This window comes from Megalobrama amblycephala, linkage group LG16 (genome assembly GCF_018812025.1).
Source record: "Megalobrama amblycephala isolate DHTTF-2021 linkage group LG16, ASM1881202v1, whole genome shotgun sequence".
NCBI classification, from domain to species: Eukaryota; Metazoa; Chordata; class Actinopteri; order Cypriniformes; family Xenocyprididae; genus Megalobrama; species Megalobrama amblycephala.
In genome coordinates, this window is record NC_063059.1 from 3,188,150 (window position 1) to 3,207,434 (window position 19,285).

At 36.5% G+C, this 19,285-nt stretch overlaps 1 protein-coding gene across 1 annotated transcript in view; it reads left to right on the top strand.

The window, feature by feature from the left end:
• Nucleotides 1-19,285, top strand: part of atm (ATM serine/threonine kinase) — a 74,710-nt gene that overhangs the window by 1,001 nt on the left and 54,424 nt on the right. The window contains exons 2-17 of the mRNA XM_048160175.1: nucleotides 627-748; nucleotides 821-966; nucleotides 1,080-1,244; nucleotides 1,497-1,662; nucleotides 1,752-1,990; nucleotides 4,621-4,790; nucleotides 5,052-5,224; nucleotides 6,305-6,682; nucleotides 7,775-7,978; nucleotides 8,203-8,304; nucleotides 12,973-13,207; nucleotides 13,625-13,756; nucleotides 15,012-15,137; nucleotides 15,899-15,991; nucleotides 18,623-18,815; nucleotides 18,925-19,118. Coding sequence (XP_048016132.1) covers nucleotides 627-748; nucleotides 821-966; nucleotides 1,080-1,244; nucleotides 1,497-1,662; nucleotides 1,752-1,990; nucleotides 4,621-4,790; nucleotides 5,052-5,224; nucleotides 6,305-6,682; nucleotides 7,775-7,978; nucleotides 8,203-8,304; nucleotides 12,973-13,207; nucleotides 13,625-13,756; nucleotides 15,012-15,137; nucleotides 15,899-15,991; nucleotides 18,623-18,815; nucleotides 18,925-19,118 — 2,838 coding nt within the window. The remainder of the gene's footprint in view (nucleotides 1-626; nucleotides 749-820; nucleotides 967-1,079; nucleotides 1,245-1,496; nucleotides 1,663-1,751; nucleotides 1,991-4,620; nucleotides 4,791-5,051; nucleotides 5,225-6,304; nucleotides 6,683-7,774; nucleotides 7,979-8,202; nucleotides 8,305-12,972; nucleotides 13,208-13,624; nucleotides 13,757-15,011; nucleotides 15,138-15,898; nucleotides 15,992-18,622; nucleotides 18,816-18,924; nucleotides 19,119-19,285) is intronic.

Consider the following 19,285-nt stretch of genomic DNA (forward strand, 5'->3'; position numbering starts at 1 on the left):
GCATGATGCCCAGGATGCCCGAGAGGCGTTTCAAATTTGAGTGAAATGACTTGTTTTAAAGGGACTTTGGTATTAACTATAGTGACTGATAAACTGTAATACATACTGTAGTATACTTTAGTTTTTACTACCACAACAGTTGTAGACTTACCACAACAAATTAATTTAAGTAGCACATCAAATTCTCGTATTGCACATCAGCAACCTACTGATAAATAATGGATTATTTCCTTCAGCTGAGACATTCAGATGTGCCCTGTCCACCATGATGGTTTTGAATCGCTTGAAATAAGATTGAAATCACTTCAAAAAGGAAAATACTGTTAAGTACAACATGTGCAGCGCAAATCTGTCGTATAGACTACATAAAATTGTAATGAGAACATTACAATTGTGTGCTTGGACATGGCTTTTAATGGCGAGACTTTTGTTTTTGTACTCAGGCTCTCAAAAATTATATAAAAATTTTAATTTAGATTTATTGGTCAATATATCGGTTATCGGCTTTCAAATATTGTTTAATATCGGTTATCGGTATTGGACAAAATTTTCATATCGGTGCATCCCTAGTATTTTATAAATTAATGTTGTGACTTGACTGATGTTTTTGTTTCGTTTTTTTCCAGAAAGAGGTGGATCGCTTCAGGAGACTCATCCGTTCACCAGACACGGTGGAGGAACTTGATCGTACGTCAGGATGCAAAGTCTCCAAAGGCTCCAAGCAGCTCACCTGGGATGCTGTTTTCCGGTCTGTTTCTGTTCATCTTTTTTTATTCTGTCCATGAGCTGAGAGTGCACTCATAATGATTTTTCCTTACAGATTTTTACAAAAGTTTCTTCAAAAAGAGACAGAACTTCTACAGTCAGGAAAAGCCAACGTCTCCGCCACCACACATGCAAACCGGCAGAAGAAGATGCAGGAAATCAGCAGCCTGATGAAGTATTTCATCAGATGCGCCAACCAACGTAATGTCTGAGTTACTGATACTGTTCATGACAGTTCAAGAGAGTTCGCTCTGTATCCATAGTAGATATTTATGTGGTTTTTGTTTACAGAAAATCACTCTTCTGTTCTGCAGGCGGTCCAAAGTTAAAATGTGCTGAGCTGCTGTCTCATGTGGTGGAGGTCTTACAGAGTTCGTTCAGCTGTACGGCGTACGGCGAGGACTACAGCAGTATTCTGCTCAAGAACATCCTGTCTGTCCGTAAATACTGGTGTGAGATGAGCCAGCAGCAGTGGCACAGTGAGTGCAAGACCAGTGTAACATCTCTATTCGTGTGTATTTATTTATTTATGTGAATTTCCATTTTTGGGTGAACTTCCCTTTTACATTTTCCCTGAGGTTCTTGTATTGAAGTCTGAAACAGATAAATTAATTCTTGAACTAAAACTTTACAGACGATCGTCGCTGTCACATTCGAGCATTATCCATATAGTTTCTGTTTTGTTAATCATGTTAATCAGCATTCCTGTTGTCATTTTGTTTGTTGTGCAGGTCTGTTGGATCTGTACTGTGGGCTGTTCAATAAGGGATCAAAGTCAATCAACAGAGTCCAAGTGAGTCGCATCATCTACACGGTTGTTTGGGGCTGTTGTGTCCAAACGGAGGGGTTATCCCACAGTCTCTTTAAATTCTTCCTGAAGGCTCTGAGCAACACCAGGTATCGTTTAATGCTTATCACATGTTTTTTTTTTTTTCTAATTAAAAAAAAAGTATATGCTTAACTTGTGTTGTGATGTTCTTCCTCAGGGAGGAAAGACAGCCGATGGTTCTGGAGAACCTGGTCTCTGCTGTGAACGTGTTTCTGCGCTCAGTGCTTCTGTCCTGCAGGAAGAGGGTGTGTGCTCTGGGGGAGGAGGTTCTGTCCGCTATGCTGTGTGTTTATACTCAGAAGAGACCCAGCTCAGTACTAAAAGAGGAGCTCGTGAAGTTTTTCCACCTCCAGCTTTGTGTTCATCACCCAAAAGGGGCAAAGACTTTAGAGACAGGTAATGATACAACAGTCATTTAAAATGCACTGCATTTTAACTATACACAAATTAATCTCATTGGTTCTTGCTGAAGTTCAAACGTGCTGCATGTTCAGAAGATGAATGAAAGTCTTACGGGTTTGGAACCACATTAGGGTGAGTAAATAATGACAAAATTTGGGGGAACTATCCCTTTAAAAGGGTCATGAAAAGGAGGAATCAAAATGTTCTCAAAATAAAAATATACTGAAAGTTTCAGAACTCATTCCCCAGTTTAAAATATGAATTATTGTTTTCTACCCTTCTGAAACTCCCGGATATCGACACACCCTGTAACATGCTTTATCGTTGTATGTAATCAAGTAGGTGTGTTCTGACCAAATCATGTCTGTCCATCAATCACAGGAGCGAGATGTCGAGTAACGCCGTCAAACTCAAACATGATTCTGTGAGTGGATGTAAAGAAACTGCACCTCCAAAAACTTTGCATAGCCTTCCAAATGCATGACTGATGTTTATTTTTAATGCCGTTCCTGAGCGACTGAAAGATAGCTTTTATTTGTTCGTCACATTTCCCAACGAACTGCTTTGTGAGTTTTTCTCAACATAATGCCATTTTTTAAAATATCTTTTATTAAAAGATACGGCAGTGCCATGCATTTTGTCCTCGGAGGCGATGCAGGTTTATTTTATTTTTAATGTCGTGTCTACGCTGGACACCAAAGCAAACGTTCCAGATTCATTTGTCAATTTGTACAAAAAACATTTCCAATAAATGCTGAATAAATATTCATCAAAAAACTCCTGACAAAATGTATCACACTTTCCAGCAAAAATATTAAGCAGCACAGCTGTTTTTAACATTGAAAATAATATAGAAATATAGCTGCAAGCAGCAATTATGGGGCCAAGCACAAAAACGGCACAAGAAGCCAGCCAACACGGCTGGGAGCATCAGACCAACCGCCACAGTGAGCAATTAAAGACCTTTTAAGATCATTTTAGACAAAAGAGCTGAAAAATGATCAAAAATGAGGATTTACTGGTTCATCACTTTCGACCAATAGGTGGCGCTGTGACCTAATTAATGTGGTATGGTCAGAGTGAGGTGACAATGACACTTGCAAAGTTTGGTGTCAATATGTCAAAGCAATGCAGAGATACAGCTTCAAGAGTTGTTTTTGCATCATGCCTCAAATTCGTTGCTCCGGTATATGAAAACGGTTTGACATATCAACTTGAAATCCATAACTTCTTGTCGGCATGGTCTGAAGATCATACGGTTCGATTTTGGTGAAAATCGGAGCAACGGTCTAGGAGGAGTTCGAAAAAGTATGTTTTTAAAGAAAAACAATGTGGCGGACAGGAAGTTCAGCCGACTATGGCAAATTTGATATCTGTGTTCTCGGCATTACCCAAGGAATCTACTGAGACCAGTTTCATTACAATCAGTTAAAATAGTCAAAAGTTATTAGCATTTTTGTAAACTTCTCAGGCTCCTTCAGGGCATTGTGCTGATGACCCATACTGAGTTTCGTAACGATACGCTAATGCGTTCGTAAAATACAGCATTTTAGCACAAAATTCAAAATGGTCGACGGCCAAAATGTCCGATATGGGAAAATTGGTTATCATTTGACTCGACATGATGCCCCCAATCTAACAAGACCAAATTTATGATTTTTGGACAAACCCATCAGAAATTATAAGCAAAAACAGCCAATTTTCATATCTCCGCACCAGTAGGTGGCGCTGCGCCGAAACGCTGCATGATGCCTCAGGTCATGCTTGTGATGACATGTACGAAGTTTAGTCTGAATACGATAAAGAGTTGCGGAGATACAGCCTTATGTCTATTTTCGCAAGCGCTATGTAAAATTCATTCGCGTGTTTTTTGAAAACGGTTTGAGGAATCGACTTGAATTCTATAACTTTTTGTCGCCATGGTCTGAAGATGATCTGGTTCAATTTTCCTGAAAATCGGAGGAACGGCCTAGGAGGAGTTTGAAAAAATAGTTTTTTCAAATAATTCAAAATGGCGGAAAAATTTTCATGATGGAAAATGACGTCATAGGGTGCAATCGAAGGAATCGGAAAAAAGAATTTTGTTTCTAACCCTCACGGTTCAAAAGTTATTAACATAAACAAAAGTGCAACTTTGGACAGCTGGTGGCGCTAGAGGGATTGAGTTAGAGACTCCAAATTTGCTATGGACATAGCTTAGACTGTCCTCTAACTGTGTGCCAAATTTCACAACTTTTTATGGGCTGCCATAGACTCGAGCGGAAGAAGCAGAATAATAAGAACGCCAACGGATACAATAGGTGCCTCTGCACCTTCAGTGCTTGGCCCCTAAATATGTTTCTTGAGCACATTAGAATGATTTTTAAAGGATCACTGACACTCAAGACAGGATTAATTCAGCTTCGCCATCATATGAATAAATTACGCTATATTAAAATTGAAAAAAAGTTCTTTTAAGTAATAATATTTCACAATATTACAGTTTTATTGCATTCTTATCAAATGAATGCAGCTTTGGCAAGCATAAGAAACTTATTTCAAAAACATAAAATAAGTATCGACCCCAAACTCTTGAACAGTATATATATTTGAGAAGTCTTTAAAATGACTCTTTGCTGGCACAGGTGCCCATGCGGAAGACTGGGTCAGATGGCAGGGTCAGCTCCGCGACCTCTATGATGCCCTCGTCAGTGAGATCAGTCAGATCGGCAGCAGAGGGAAATATGCCACTGGTTCTCGTCCTATTGCAGTGAAGGAAAATCTCATTGAACTGACAGCTGACGTCTGCCACCAGGTGATTCTTGGATGTTTTAATGCTGTTTCTGCTCAGTTACCAATATTCCCCTTGTTAATATAAATTAGGTACCTTGGTATGTGAATGTGTTCGAGGCCCATAGTATTATCATCATCACTGTACTGTGGTACGCACCAGTGCTTTTTCATAATTACAAAGCACATGGTCAGTGTGGTCTTGTGCATGACTTGTTTCCATCAAATTCTGATTTGTTGATTTCTAATTGCATACAGTGTTCATGAATGTGCCGTGTTTCTCTAGTTGTTCAGTCGAAGCACTCACGTTCAGGAAGTGACATCATCAGTCTGTCGGGATACCCAGCGGGACAGTCCGCAGAGCTGCAAACGCAGGCGCATCGAGCAACCGCTGACAAATTGGGAGGTGATACGAACCAAACTTCAGCCCCAACACAGCGACTTCGACATTATACCCTGGTACAGTTTTATTTGAAAATTTAAAGCACAAATAATCCTTCATTTAAATCCTTTCAGCATCATTTTTTATTTTTATTTTTTTTATTTATTTATTTATATAATTTTTATCTTTTTATTACATTTTTGCATCTGCATTACATCAGCATTTTAAGGCTTATTCAGATGTCCCAATATTAAATTCCAAACTTCATATAAAATGAAAAGAAAAGTTGATTTAATAATAATCATTTTACATGCTTTATCAAAGTTTCAAGCTTTTATTCGTACCCTTTCAAGAAAAATGTTCAAGTACAGTATCTTAATCGGTTGTCAGTAGTTGGTACTCGAGTTGCATGATTAATTGTTAAGAGATCGCGGTCTGGATTCAAACACCCACACAATTTTATTCCTAAATGACGATGATTCAGCTCTGTTTATTAAACCTCTGACAAGTATGATCACTGCAAACATTCAGATCTGTGTTCGCGCTGCCGCTGAGCCAGGGAGAGCAGTTTTTAATGTATAGATATCTTTTCAACCATTATTTCTGTTACAATAATTCAAATGATCACAGAAGTACTGGGATAATAGTTTATAGTTTGGATATAAACACTGATGTCAACTGTAGCAATCAAAATAGAGTAAATCGCCTTTTGAAAGTAACTTGACGCTTCAAATAACGATTGTATCAATTACATTATTACACCAATAGGTGGCGACAAGTGACTGTTAAAAATGTATTTGTCATTGAATCATTCATCATTCATTAAAAAACTCTGATTCATCCAGTAATGAAACAAGTGAAGTCTTTATGAGTGAGTCATTGAATCATTCATTCAAACTGATTTTTTTAAAAATGAATTAATTCAAATTAATGAAAATTAAAAACACACCGTAAATAGAAACCATTGATTTAGAGAGCGCTCAAACAAACACAAATGCAGCTTCAGTGGCTAGCAAATATACTCAGTACTGCAGAAATGCTGGTACTGTCAAATTTTTTTTGTACTGACTGGTGCCGGTAGCACTGGTATGTTTGACAACCCTAGTATCCTAACATTGTTTGTTTGCAGTGTAGTAACTCTTTATGTTCATCAACAGGTTACAGGTCACAGCTGCTCTGATATCCAAATACCCCTCCATCCTGCCAGCAGATGATCTTGTGCCTCTGCTGGGGCTGCTCTGCCAGCTTCAGGGTGAACAGCAGCGTCGGGGCGAGAGGGGGCCGCACGTCCTGCGCTGCCTGAGGGAGGTGGCACTCTGCCATGCCAAGAGCTCAGCGAACTCCTCGGCTCATGCAGCTGAGCTGGGCCGTCTGTGGGCCAGAGTTTGGGCTCTGGCTCTGCGTGGAGTCAGCTCAACCCAGACCACCGGCAGTTTGTGTCTGGAACTGCTGCGCACAATAGTGCAAGAATCTCTGGTGCCTGTGGATAGAGAGTTCTGGAAGGTCTTCTCTGCTGCTGTTTGCAAGCCCTCTCTGTGAGTTTCTTTGCACTATGTTCAAGCACAGTTTGAGTGTAAAAATATTGGAGTATTGTCAAAGTTAAACACAACAATCTTTTATGCAGAAAATAATTTGCACTCATCTCTCAAGTTATAAAAAAAATCATTTACAGTAATATACTGAATATATATATATATATATATATATATATATATATATATATATATATATATATATATATATATATATATATATATATATATTAACTTCTTTGGCAGAGTAATTTTTATGTCTATAAATATATGCATTATTACATTGAGTTTTCTTTATAACAAATAAATGAATAAAAATACCAGGTTTTTGATCCTAAATTATATCCCATATGAGTAGGTTTATATATTTATGATTTTCAATGTTTCCAAAATGATCAGAAATCATTTTAACAATTTCGACAATTAACACTGACAAAAATTTTAAATGAGCAGAAATTTCAAAAACAATTTAAAGGGGACCAATAATGCCTCTAAGATGTAATATAAGTCTCTGGTGTCCCCAGAATGTGTCTGAAGTTTCAGCTCAAAACGAGGGTCAATTCAACACTGGATTTGCACAAAAGATTAACATGATGGCACATGCTTGAATCAACTCCACAGCAACTACATAAATTTATCCACTAACCGTTCAGAAACGTCCTAAAAGTTGTAACTTCTTCCTGAGTCTCTCCATCAGTGTCGACTCCGGTTTGAACAATGTAAGGCTGAACACCGTTACTGACGATCCTCATTTTGGCTGCGTGAGATTCTCCAGCTTTGTTGTTGTTGAGCTGTTAAAGCTCCGCCCTCTTCTGGAAAGGGGGCGGGATCAGCAGCTCATTTGCATTTAAAGGACACACACAAAAACGGCGTGTTTTTGCTCACAGCCAAATAGGGGCAAATTTGACAAGCTATAATAAATGATCTGTGGGGGATTTTGAGCTGAAACTTCACAGACACATTCTGGAGACACCAGAGACTTATTGAAACGGGGGATAATAGATCCCCTTTAATATCTATTTGTATTTAACTTGGAATATTTATTTAATCTTTCCAAACTCTCGGTAATGTTCACTTCTTATTGCTTCTCTTTAGGGAGGGTGCCCAGAGCTTGGCCCAGGCCTTGTTGAAGTGCTCCGTCCCTAAAAGTGTTCACAGTCACGACGTCATCAGTGGCGTGCTGATGGAGACGGGTGGAGAGTCGCCCACTCTGAGAGACTCCATCATCAGCTGGCTGGTCATGAACGAACACAATGAGGAGACGGAGGAGAACTGCAAACCTCACCTCATTATCACCAGGTCCGGCATCTCTGGATCACCTGTTAGCATAGCATAGCGGCGAGATTTGCATGGGAAAGCACCACTCTGGTTTTCTTCAAAAATATGGTTTAGTGATTTGTAGTTTTATTCAGTTTCTCTAATTCTAGTGGTGCAGAAAGGTCACATTTCACCTTTGAAGTTCAACTGAAGTTGCAACCAATGTAAATATTGGTAGCATTGTGAATAATACTTTGTCTTTGTAGGGATTTTCCATTGAACCTCATTCCTAGAATTCTGGTGTCTTTGACACTGAAGGACAGCAGGGCGGGACTAACGTTTCTGATGGGCAGCCTGAAGCCAGACAGGTGAGTGTGGGCCAACAAAAGTGGCTATAACACACTACTCATACTATTGTTGTAGTGGTCTACTGTGATTTGTATGCATGGAGTACTCTGGATGACCAACTACATTTGCCAATATTATTATTATTATTATAATTTTTTTTTTTTTTTTGGTAACACTTTACAATAAGGTCTCATTTGTTAACTTTAGTTAATGTATAAACTGACATGAAATAACCATGAGCAAAACATTTGTTACAGTATTTATTAATCTTTGTTAATGTTAGTTAATACAAATACAGTCATTAATTGTTAGTTCATAGTGCATTACCTAATATTAACAAAAACAGCATTTGATTTTTAATAATGTATTAGTAAATGTTGAAATTTTAAAATTAATTTAATTAATACATACTGTAGAAGGTATTGTTCATTCTTAGTTCATGTGAACTAAAGTAGGTAACTAATGTTAACTAATGAAACCTTGTTGTAAAGTGTTAACTTTTATTGGTGTATAACAAGAACACACTGCTGTATCCTTCATTAGCTGTTTCCATCCAGTTGCACATTTAACTTATGTGCAAAATTGGAATATTGCATAAAAACATTTGAGAATAAAACAGCGTTTTCTTCCCATGTATTCAAGCGAACAAAATCATCACTTCCTGCCTGGGAAATTAGGGCACAATATCTGTAATAAAAATGAAAGTAGCTGCAATCTGAGAAAAAACTGTGGATTTTTTCCTCCATCATAAATGACTTGCACCTCAGAGTGGCAGACGAAACGCACAGTAGAAGCTGTCATGTTATCTTGTGTTTGGATACTGGTCTTTGGGAAATTAAACCAAATCATTCTGATGACGGACTTTGGCTCAGGCATTTCAAAACGACCAAACCAACATTTGAAATTTGGTCCGCTGGTTAGTCCAGTTATCCAATCACGTCTGCTGTTGAGGCAGAGTCACTTGAGTTTTTTTTTTGTTGCGCATCGAGGGATTTATCCGGTAAAAGTTTATGGGCATGTCTTCGATTAAAAAATGTATTCGCTTTAATTGAGTGCATATGTTTTTTTGCACATTTTTAGAATTTATCCGCACTGGTGTTTACATCCAGCGTGTTTACACATTTTTAATGTGATATCCTAAAATGCACATAAAAATAGGTGGATGGAAACATAGCTATCTTAATTAAGCATCTTAAATATTATTTTCTTAAACGTTTAAAATATATTTAAAAACTTCTAAATATACTTATAGTACATATTTACCTCAAGATACACAGATAAATCATTTATAATAAATACTGCAATATCCCATTTAAAAAAAAAAAGAAAAAAAAAAAAAAAAGAATTGTCAATATTGATTTCATGGTGACTTTAACACTCTGAGGTCTGAGGGTATCGCCGGCAATACCACCGCGTTTTTTTCTTACCAGTGTGAAAGAGACTCAAAATACTCCGTCAATGTTGCACATACAATTAAGAGTTATACACCATTTTAATCTGTGGAATATCTTCTTTTATTTGTGTACACTCAGAGTAAAAACAAAATGTTGTGCTTTTTGTAAAATAAAGAAAACTAACATGATGCGTGATCTCTCGTCTCCCTCTGAACGAACTCCAATCTGATAGTTCTCAGAAAATGAACTGTAACTTAGTGAATACTAATGACAAAAAAATTAAACTTATGTCTAAAGAAACGCTGAAATGTCAGGTTTTAAATCGTGTAAGTCAAATCGAAAACAAACCTTCTGTGTTTATGTAATCTGTATGAAAAGAGAGCCATGTCAGAAGTCAGTGATTCAGCTCATTATCCGCTAATGCGGCCACACCCACAGAGTCAGCGCTATTGAGACGCAAATTCAGTCAATACATGCATTCATCGTCTCAATCGTGTATTTATTGTCTTGAAAAGTGTTTATCTGGATGTTAAAGCGTTGTTGTAAAGCATGGTTAGTGAACTCTAGAAGACATGTAGTTAGTTCCTGGTTCTTCTTCTTCTTTATATGGATTTGTGGCCTAAAGGTGCACAGAGCGCCCTCCGGCTGCAAGTATGAATTGTATCCAGCACTCATAGTGATGATATATATGTGACCCGATCTGGCGAAATGAGTCGGAAGTCGCAACGTTCTATTTTAAGATATGGGCCGATAATGTGGAAAAACAATGAAAAAATCAAAAAAATTTTTTTAAGCTAATTTCAAAGAACAGACTTTCAAAAATAATCTCCCAAAGTTTCGTAGTCCAGATAATTGAGTAAAGGTATTTAAATGGCTATTAAATTTGACATGGTTTTACTAAATTCGCTGGAAATGAACTTCTCAACTCCTCTCGTCACTTATGAGCATTTCCCAGTATCCCCTGAAATGTCATTATCTCTGCTCTACAAATATGGTGTTACACGTTGTATAGAACCAATCAAAAAACTTAGAAATGTAAACATACTGACCTAAACGCTGATTTTTAACAATGGGAAGCCCCGTTTCGACTGACAGGCACGCGATCGGTCCAGCCATCCTCCTGTCAGACTAGCGCGCCTTATAAAATAAAACTCCCATTTGCGTGTCTCTCTTTAAAAGCCAATAAAAATTGAATCCATATAGGTAGCACAAAAATTCTTTTTGCATACAAAACCAAAGACTTTAAACTTTCATATCAAGCCTCCAACATGCTTCTGTTGCATTGTTTTCACCCTCTAATGAGTCTGAGTAATATGCGTTTACAACAAAAACAGCCCAGCCGCTAACTGAATACAGGTATGTATATTTCACATGCTCATAACTTCAAGAAAAATGCACAGATCATAAAAATCGCACATCAATATTTAAAGCAGATTCTCAAGATTAAAATGAATCCAAAATCAATATAATATATTGCGTTGATCACAAGATATTACTCACGAAATGATTTAACATAGTTGGCTAAAAACATGTCTCTCATCTCTCCGGGATGCAGTGTGTATCCAATGTTCCCGGACCCATCCATGTTCGTTTTCCAACGTGGAATAACACATAATAGATATCATTTTAAAGCTTAGAATCTCATCTTTTTAATGCATCTAACCATTTTAAAAAACTCCTAACGAGTGCTGAGAAGCTCCTCTAAACCGGAGTTTACCGCCCGTTGGCGCCACCTGGCTGCGGAAAAAATGAACAACAATTTTTCAAACTATTCTTTATAATATCACCACGAAATTTGAACCAGATGCAGCTCACATATAGGAGAGCATCACCAAAAAATAATTTTTTAGCGATCTTATTGTGTTCCTGAGTTATTCCATGTCAAATAAAAAAAGAAAAATTATTTTTTAAAAATTATATATATTTTTTGTCTTTTATCAGCTGTTTCTCAGCAAGATAATGTCCAAATGGAATGTTTTCTATCAAATGATACCTACCTTTTGACTCTCCTTGCTAGAGTTTTGGAGTTATGAGTCTTTACTTTTGTGTGTGTCGCTCAGAAAAAAAAAAAAAAAAAAGAACTCTAAAAAAGCCTTCAGGTCTTAAAGGGTTAATTCAAATAAATACTTTAAAAGAATTTGAGCTTCAGCCTGGTTTAATAGCATTTATATATATATATAAAAATGTCTTTGGTCAAATTAAGCTGTAAAATAAATAGTTTATCCCTTTAAATGCAATGGATTTTGAAAGATATCAACAAAAAAACGGGCAAAAAATTTTAAAAGCGATTTTCTCAGGTTTTCAATTGGAAAAAGAGGGCAGACGACCATAATTAAAATGGGTATATCTTTAAAATGACTTTGACTAGGATATCATTTTAAAGCTTATTGTCTCATCTTTCCATTGATACCAAAATCTTAATTTTGAAATTTGGGTCACTGTGACTCATTTTGCTGGATCAGGTCACATATAGAATAAATATAGAATAAATATTACTCCTCTGTATAGAAATTTGACATAAACATATAAGAATCCATCAATATTTCTCCAAATGTGCATGCTTTAAGCTAAAAGCCTATATGAAATGCCATAGAGGTAACATAATTGTTCAGGCACTTTGAATCACAGAAATACATTATATTTTAAAGAATATAATAGAATACCATTATTTTAAATTGAGCTGAGACATGATTACAGAGGGTTTTTTCACACCCTACCTGACTGAAAGGCCTCATTAATATGCAAGTCATTTCAGGTCATTATTATGTGATTCTTTTGCCTTCTCAGGTGTAAATGACCCATTATTCATGATCATTCACGCCTCCATGCATACTGTGTTTCTTGACAAAAAGTGTCTTACAAAAACTAAATCAATATATTGTTTTATATGAAGGAGTAGGCAGCATAATTTTTACATAATTCTGAAGCAAAAACTCTAGTCTACAATCTCCAATACCCAGAAGTCTTATGAACACAGATTTAATATACTTTTTTTGGCCTTATTTCAGTGACTTAAGTTTTTTGTTTTTTCAATAACCACGCATAAACGTTATTCCTTCAAAAACACAAACATGTACATACATGTTCCTCACATATTATGGTAGCCTAGTTTGTGTTGAATACAGTGTAATGACACTTGTGTCATTAATGTGTTTATGAACAAATGAAAAAAGCACAAATGTCAGGGCATGTTAAAACTTCTCCAGTCCCCAAATCAGCCTCAGACTCCAGAGGGTTAAAAGGTGTTGAGAATTGTTTCTAATGTTTAATAATATGTCTTTGTGTCCTGTACAGTTTCTCTTCTCAGAGTTCTTCCATCACTGAGGGCAAAGACACTTTGCGGGAAGTTGAGAGTCTCTTCCTGCAGTTCACTTTTGATGACACACACCCCAGTGCTGAAGTTACGGTTGATAGAGATAGTGTTTACTCAGAGAAACCACAGTTCACTGTTATTCAAGCTCTCAGAAGCAAACTAGAGCACAGTCTCCTGTCTGTCGCTGAGCAGCTCTTTAACTGCTACTCTCCTGATGTAAGTATAGTAGGCTGTATCATAGAATATGAATGTCAAAAGCACTGGTACATAGGTAGCATGTCGATAACAACATTGTGGAAAAAAAGTAAAAATATAGCTATATCGGGGTTCAAGCACTTTAAGGCCTTTAAGCACGTGTAAAAAGGCCATATATGTTTTCACTTTTACGGGAGAATGCTGATCCTTGGAAATTTTAACAGTTACAATAGGGTTTCAGTGCTACACGCTTGAACCCCTAAATACTATTTTTTTTTAATAATAGACTCATTTTGCTTCACAATGGTAAAACTGAGGGCTGAAACTAATCAATAAAAATTCACACTGTGTAAACCATGAACTGTTTATTGCAGTGAGATCTGATCTGTAGTGTCTTCATGTTTCTCATGCAAGATTTTGCCTTCACTCACTCCACAGAGTTCAAACTCTCCTCACGAGTGTGTGCTGCGTTGTGTTTCGCTGCTCACTGGAGTTCTGGCTGCTTACGTGTGTATTGGACTCCTCACAGAAGAACAGGCCTGTCACTCTCCCCTCTTCCTAAAAGCCAAGGTGGGATTTTCCATCCATGATATCCATTTATTTTGATATTGTTTTAAAGGGGTCATGACATGAGAAATCAAATTGGCTTGATCTTTTGACCTATAAGAGGTCTTTGTACCATTAAAACATCCTGCAAGTCTCATAGCTTAAAATGTCCTCCTTGTTATAAACAAAGCACTTATGTAATCAAGCTCCAAAAACGGCTCTTTTTGATATTGTGGGATCTGTGATGTCACACAGGCAAATAATTTGCATATCACTGCCTCCAGAGCAAGATATCATCGAATAGTTATACATCATCGCACCATAGGCCCCGCCCACTGGCGTTCAGTTGCATAATAGCTGACACTTCCCTTCACTGGATGTGAGCATCGCGTCAAAATCAAACAGAAGTCATTATAATCAGTGATGCTGTCTACACTGATACAGTATACAGATGTGTGTTTCGGACATACTCCACAGTCTGTCCACAACAGGACAAATGGAAGAAAAACATTCGCCAAAATTCGCTAGTTTAAACCGCTTATTTCTTTTTATTGCTTCGTGGATCGTGTCGGAGGTTTGTTCAGAGGATTTGACTGCAGATTTTGTAAACAAGGCACAGTGTAATGGAGGTCTCAGAGAAATGATTGTTTCTATTGCAAACCGTAAGTAAACAATTAAATTACAGTTTTATATGGTTAATGTTTTCAAAACACTTACACGTGCAGTAATGTTCGTTGATACCGTTCCCTATGCATTTAGCCAATCATTACAGTGACCGTTTACTGACAAGCCTTAAAGGAGCCGCTCCTTAAAAACTGATTGTTTTAGACAGGGGTCAGAATGAGGGTTGAAAATAATCGTTTTTCTGCATATACATTTGTTTGTTTGGGTTTTTTGTGCAAAAAATGTACATTGTAAGTAAACATCAAGGAACAAATTAAAATACTAAAAAAAAAATCTGTCATAACCCCTTTGTTTACTTAAATTATAATTGCTATAATTACTAATTTTATTCTCAGAAATTAAAAGAAATATAATAATAATAAAAACAATATAAATAGCTCTAGTAAAAGGATGCTATTAAACAAACATTTTAAATATAAAACATTTAAAATACTGTATTTCTGTTGTTTCCACAACAATTTGGAGCTTTAATTCAAAATGCATTTATGATTACACATTATAGGTGTGAATAAAACAGAAGCTTAATTATTTGATTTAAAATGCATAGGAATAAATCTAGATCCTGGTATTTAATTACCTTTTCTTTCCATTATAGGCATTGGTTCAGGAATTTAGTCATTACATATCAACGGCAAAGAGCAGATTGGCTGAGAATGAGACCATCAAATCAGTTCAGTCAGTGATGCTGTTGTGCTCTGATAGTATTTGTAGAAGAGAAAAGGTAAGCTGTATTATTTCTCCAAATACAAGGTATGACTGTTATTTCTAACAAATATTTGCTTATTCAGTATTTATAGTTTTATATTTTACAAATACTGTAGTAATAAGTTATAAAATGATGCATACATTTTTATATTTTCAGTTAAATCTGTTTAAATCAAAAATCCAATGTTTCTTAAAGGGATATTCCACTCAAAAATGTAAATTGTGTCATTTACTCACCCTCATGTTGATCCAAACCTGGTTGGCTTTCATTCTTCTGTGGAAAACAAAAGAAAACACTTTGAAGAATGTTGGAAACTGAACAACATTGGAGCCCATTAACTTCTGTTGTATGGCAAGTGACAAAGTTTACATTTTTGGGTGGATTGTCTCTTTAAAGGTCATGGAAGGGACTTTTCATTTCATTTATGGATTTGGCATAAGCTTTTATCTAAAGCGGCTTATGTTGAATTCCAAGTACATATTTAATCAGTTCAATCAATGCAATCCCTGGGAAAACCCATGGCCCTCACTGTTGCTAGTGTAGCAACTTTGCTCTGTTGTTTGAGCTACAGGATTAATATACATATTTTTCAGCTCTAAAATGTGTCATGGGCTCTTGTGTCGAGTAAAACGTCCTTGTAAGCCAAGGTGATTTCTGATTTGTGAAGTCAGTTCTTCTCAATGTTTTGGTCAGTCAGGTTCATAGATTGGTCCTTTTTAAAAAAAAATAATCCAGTAACCTCAAAATGATTCTACGGATTTAATATTTTTTTCTAGGATGACAAAGTTTCCACCATCTCTCGCATTTTATTCATGAAGACTTTGCCTGGGAGGTTGCTGAATGACCTGTGTGACATATCCAAGCAGTTGGTGAGACTTACGGGCATCCCGACACTTTATTACAGATGTCCATGTCTCCTGAATGATCCATGAATCTACAGGAAGTTACAGGAGACATGTTTGTTTATGAATAAGCAACAAAAAAGTACATTTGATCACCAAAAAATGTTTTAATGTTTTTGAAAAAACAATCCTCAATTTTTATTTTTTATGTATTGAGATTTTACAACCAACCTTCTAGGGGTGGGCAATATGGCAAAAATATCACATCATATCACAGTTTTTTTTTTTCAAACAGGATTGCAATCCACAATCTTATCATGATTTTTTTGAAGAAGAAGAATGAAGAAGATTTTGCAAGTCACTGAGCAGTACAGACAAACTAATTTCTCAGTTTTTAAAATGTATCCCTACAAGGTAACAAAATGGTAGACCAAAATAGAGGTGGGTGATACAACCAAAATCATCATCAATTTATTATTTTATCTTTGTTTTTAAAAAAATAAGAACAAAGATGCAAATTACAAATAATAGGACAAATACAATATAATATACAGTTGAAATCAACAGTGCATTAATATTTTCAGCTACAGGTGTATTTAACAGTAGCATTAAATTAAGAAATTGAATAAAGTAATGTAAAAATAAAACACTACATAGATGTCACCCTATGAATTAAAAGGTTAGTTCACCCACAAATGAAAATTATCCCATAATTTACTCACTGTCAAGCCATCTTAGGTATATATGACTTTATTCTTTCAGTCAAACACAATCAGAGTTATATTAAAAAATATTCCGGCTCTTGTAAATTATTTGCTGTTATGTTTTTTTTCTCTTTTTTTTTTTTTATACATGTACCGTAGGTGTTTCTGACAGTAAGATTATTGTAATTATTAGATTACTGTAAATAATTAGAGCAATGTTATTCAAGCATAAATTGGTTTAAAATAACCGTAGCCTATATACCTTCACATATTTATGTATTTTTAAATTAATTTTATTTTTGCAACCAAAAATCACTTATTAAACTTACACTCAATAATACACCTCTTTGCGGAGGTCTGCTTGCACGAGTAAAATAAATAAATAAAAAACACTCATTTAATGTTTGAGAGCATAAACATAATGCTGGTATCACATTCACTAACCTGTCGCTCTTTAAATTCTTTGTACAAATCGGGATGTTTGTCGGCAAGATGCTTTTGACTCCCTTCGCTTGCGTTATTTTGTAACATCTTTTGCAGACGGACTTTGTGGTGTCCGTGGGCTTGCATTGTAAGCAAAATAATGCCATATTTCGCTTCGTGCATCTGCTTTCTCAACTGTCTGCAAACATACCTCTCGTTTCGTCACCATAAAAGCCGTTGCGCAGTTGAGAGGAATAAACACACTCAATTTGCCTTAGAAACAGCGCGCTGCACGCACACTGTCCTCTGCTGTCGCACATTAGGAAATACGGCTGGCACTCAAAGTACCGGTACTAATAAAATGAAGAACCGGACCGTTTTTAAAAGCAGGGTATCGTGATACCTTTCTAGTACCGGTATATCATGCAACACTAACTCCTACGTCATACACTGAACTCTCGCGAACACGCGGACGGAAGTTACCAGAAGATAGTGATTACAGTCTATAAAGTTATAAATATGGATATTTTTCTAACAAAAACCCATTGCTTCACTTCAGAAGGCCTTTATTAACCCTCTAAAGTCGCATGGATTACTTTTATGATGGATGTGCTTTTTGGGCTTCAAAATTTTGTACTATTCACCTCACATTATAAAGCTTGGAAGAGCCAGAATATTTTAAATATAACTCTGATTGTGTTTGACTGAAAAAAGAAAGTCATATACACCTAAATGGGCTTTGGAAATGGCTAAGTGACTTTATTGACCTTTGGCTACAGTAGGTAGATCCAGTGAGAACAACAACAATGTCATTTCTGCAGGCTGCATCTTACTCTGTGAGATCAACACTCACTCTTTTCATAGCTTTTGCTGGCTCTGAGACACTCATTTGGTATTTATCCTGCTCTTTGTCTAGCAAAAAAATCCCTCATCCCTAAATGAAAGCTTAAAATGAAGGCCTGATTATTTCAGGGGCTTTGTCACAAGTCCATTGTTTTTGAATTTCTGTGTTACTTTTGCTATATTTTCACACTTAAAACAATGATTTGGTAATCCTCTTGTACCACTGTCCTCTTTTGGGCTAAGAAATAAGTCTCCTGATGATTCTCTCCCAAGTGCTTCCATTGTTGTCAGCATTAAGTCTGAGAATGATTCAGTGGGCTATATAACACTTTTAATTGTCATGAAATTACTTCTTTTTAAATGTTTTGGTTCAGCATACTTACCTGTTGATCGAACATTGCCTTAAACTTACACCAGAACATTTTTATTTCATTTTATTTAGTAACTTTTAGCAGGGTGTACTCATTTTTGCTACACAACATTTTATCACCTTGATATGAAACTCTTATTTTCCTGAATAATTTTGACATGCTTCTTTAGTAATTGACTTGCTGGAACATTATATCTCTAAAGAACCCTAACATGTCTTCTAAGTAATTTCAGTAGTGTTTTGGTACCGAAGTCAGTACTTTTGACAACACTTGTTCCAGAATGACACTCATCTAAAGTGCACCTTTTACTTTTGCAGTTGACCAACTCGAGTAAAAAGGACAACACAGTCATGGAGAATGACCCAATGGATGAAGATATGGATATGACCAGAAACCAAACGGATAATCAGGAAGAGATTGATCTGTTTGAAGATGGAGATGGGACACAAAACAGCACTTCCAGACCTCGTCAATCTAATGACGAAGCTGGCGATTCAAAGTTCAGCACAGGTGCTCAGAGAGACTGGAGAACTCCCAGATATAATCAGGGATGTGATTTCATGTTTCGCAGCTGTTGAGATCACATAATTGATTTTTTTTTCTTCATTTTCGATCATAGGGACCAAGAGTGCATTATCTGAGGAGCATTTATCTAGGCAAGACTTAGCCTTCCTGTCTGTGCTTGGATTCCTGTCGCTCTGTGCATCTTCAGAGCTCAACGGTGGATTCTCCTTCAAACCTCTGGACACACAACGCAAATTACTCAAACTACTGGACCTCACAGACTTCTCTCAGACGCTTCACCTCCACATGGTGATTATGATTTCTTAATGTACTGACTCTTATAATTAAAACATTGAATTATATTAAATATTGTTCATGGGGTCATCTAGGAAACTAGTCTAATGTAGCCTAGTCTCATGTAGCCAGACCTTCAGACTGACGGCAGAAGGTCTGGACTGCCGTCAGTCTGGACTTGC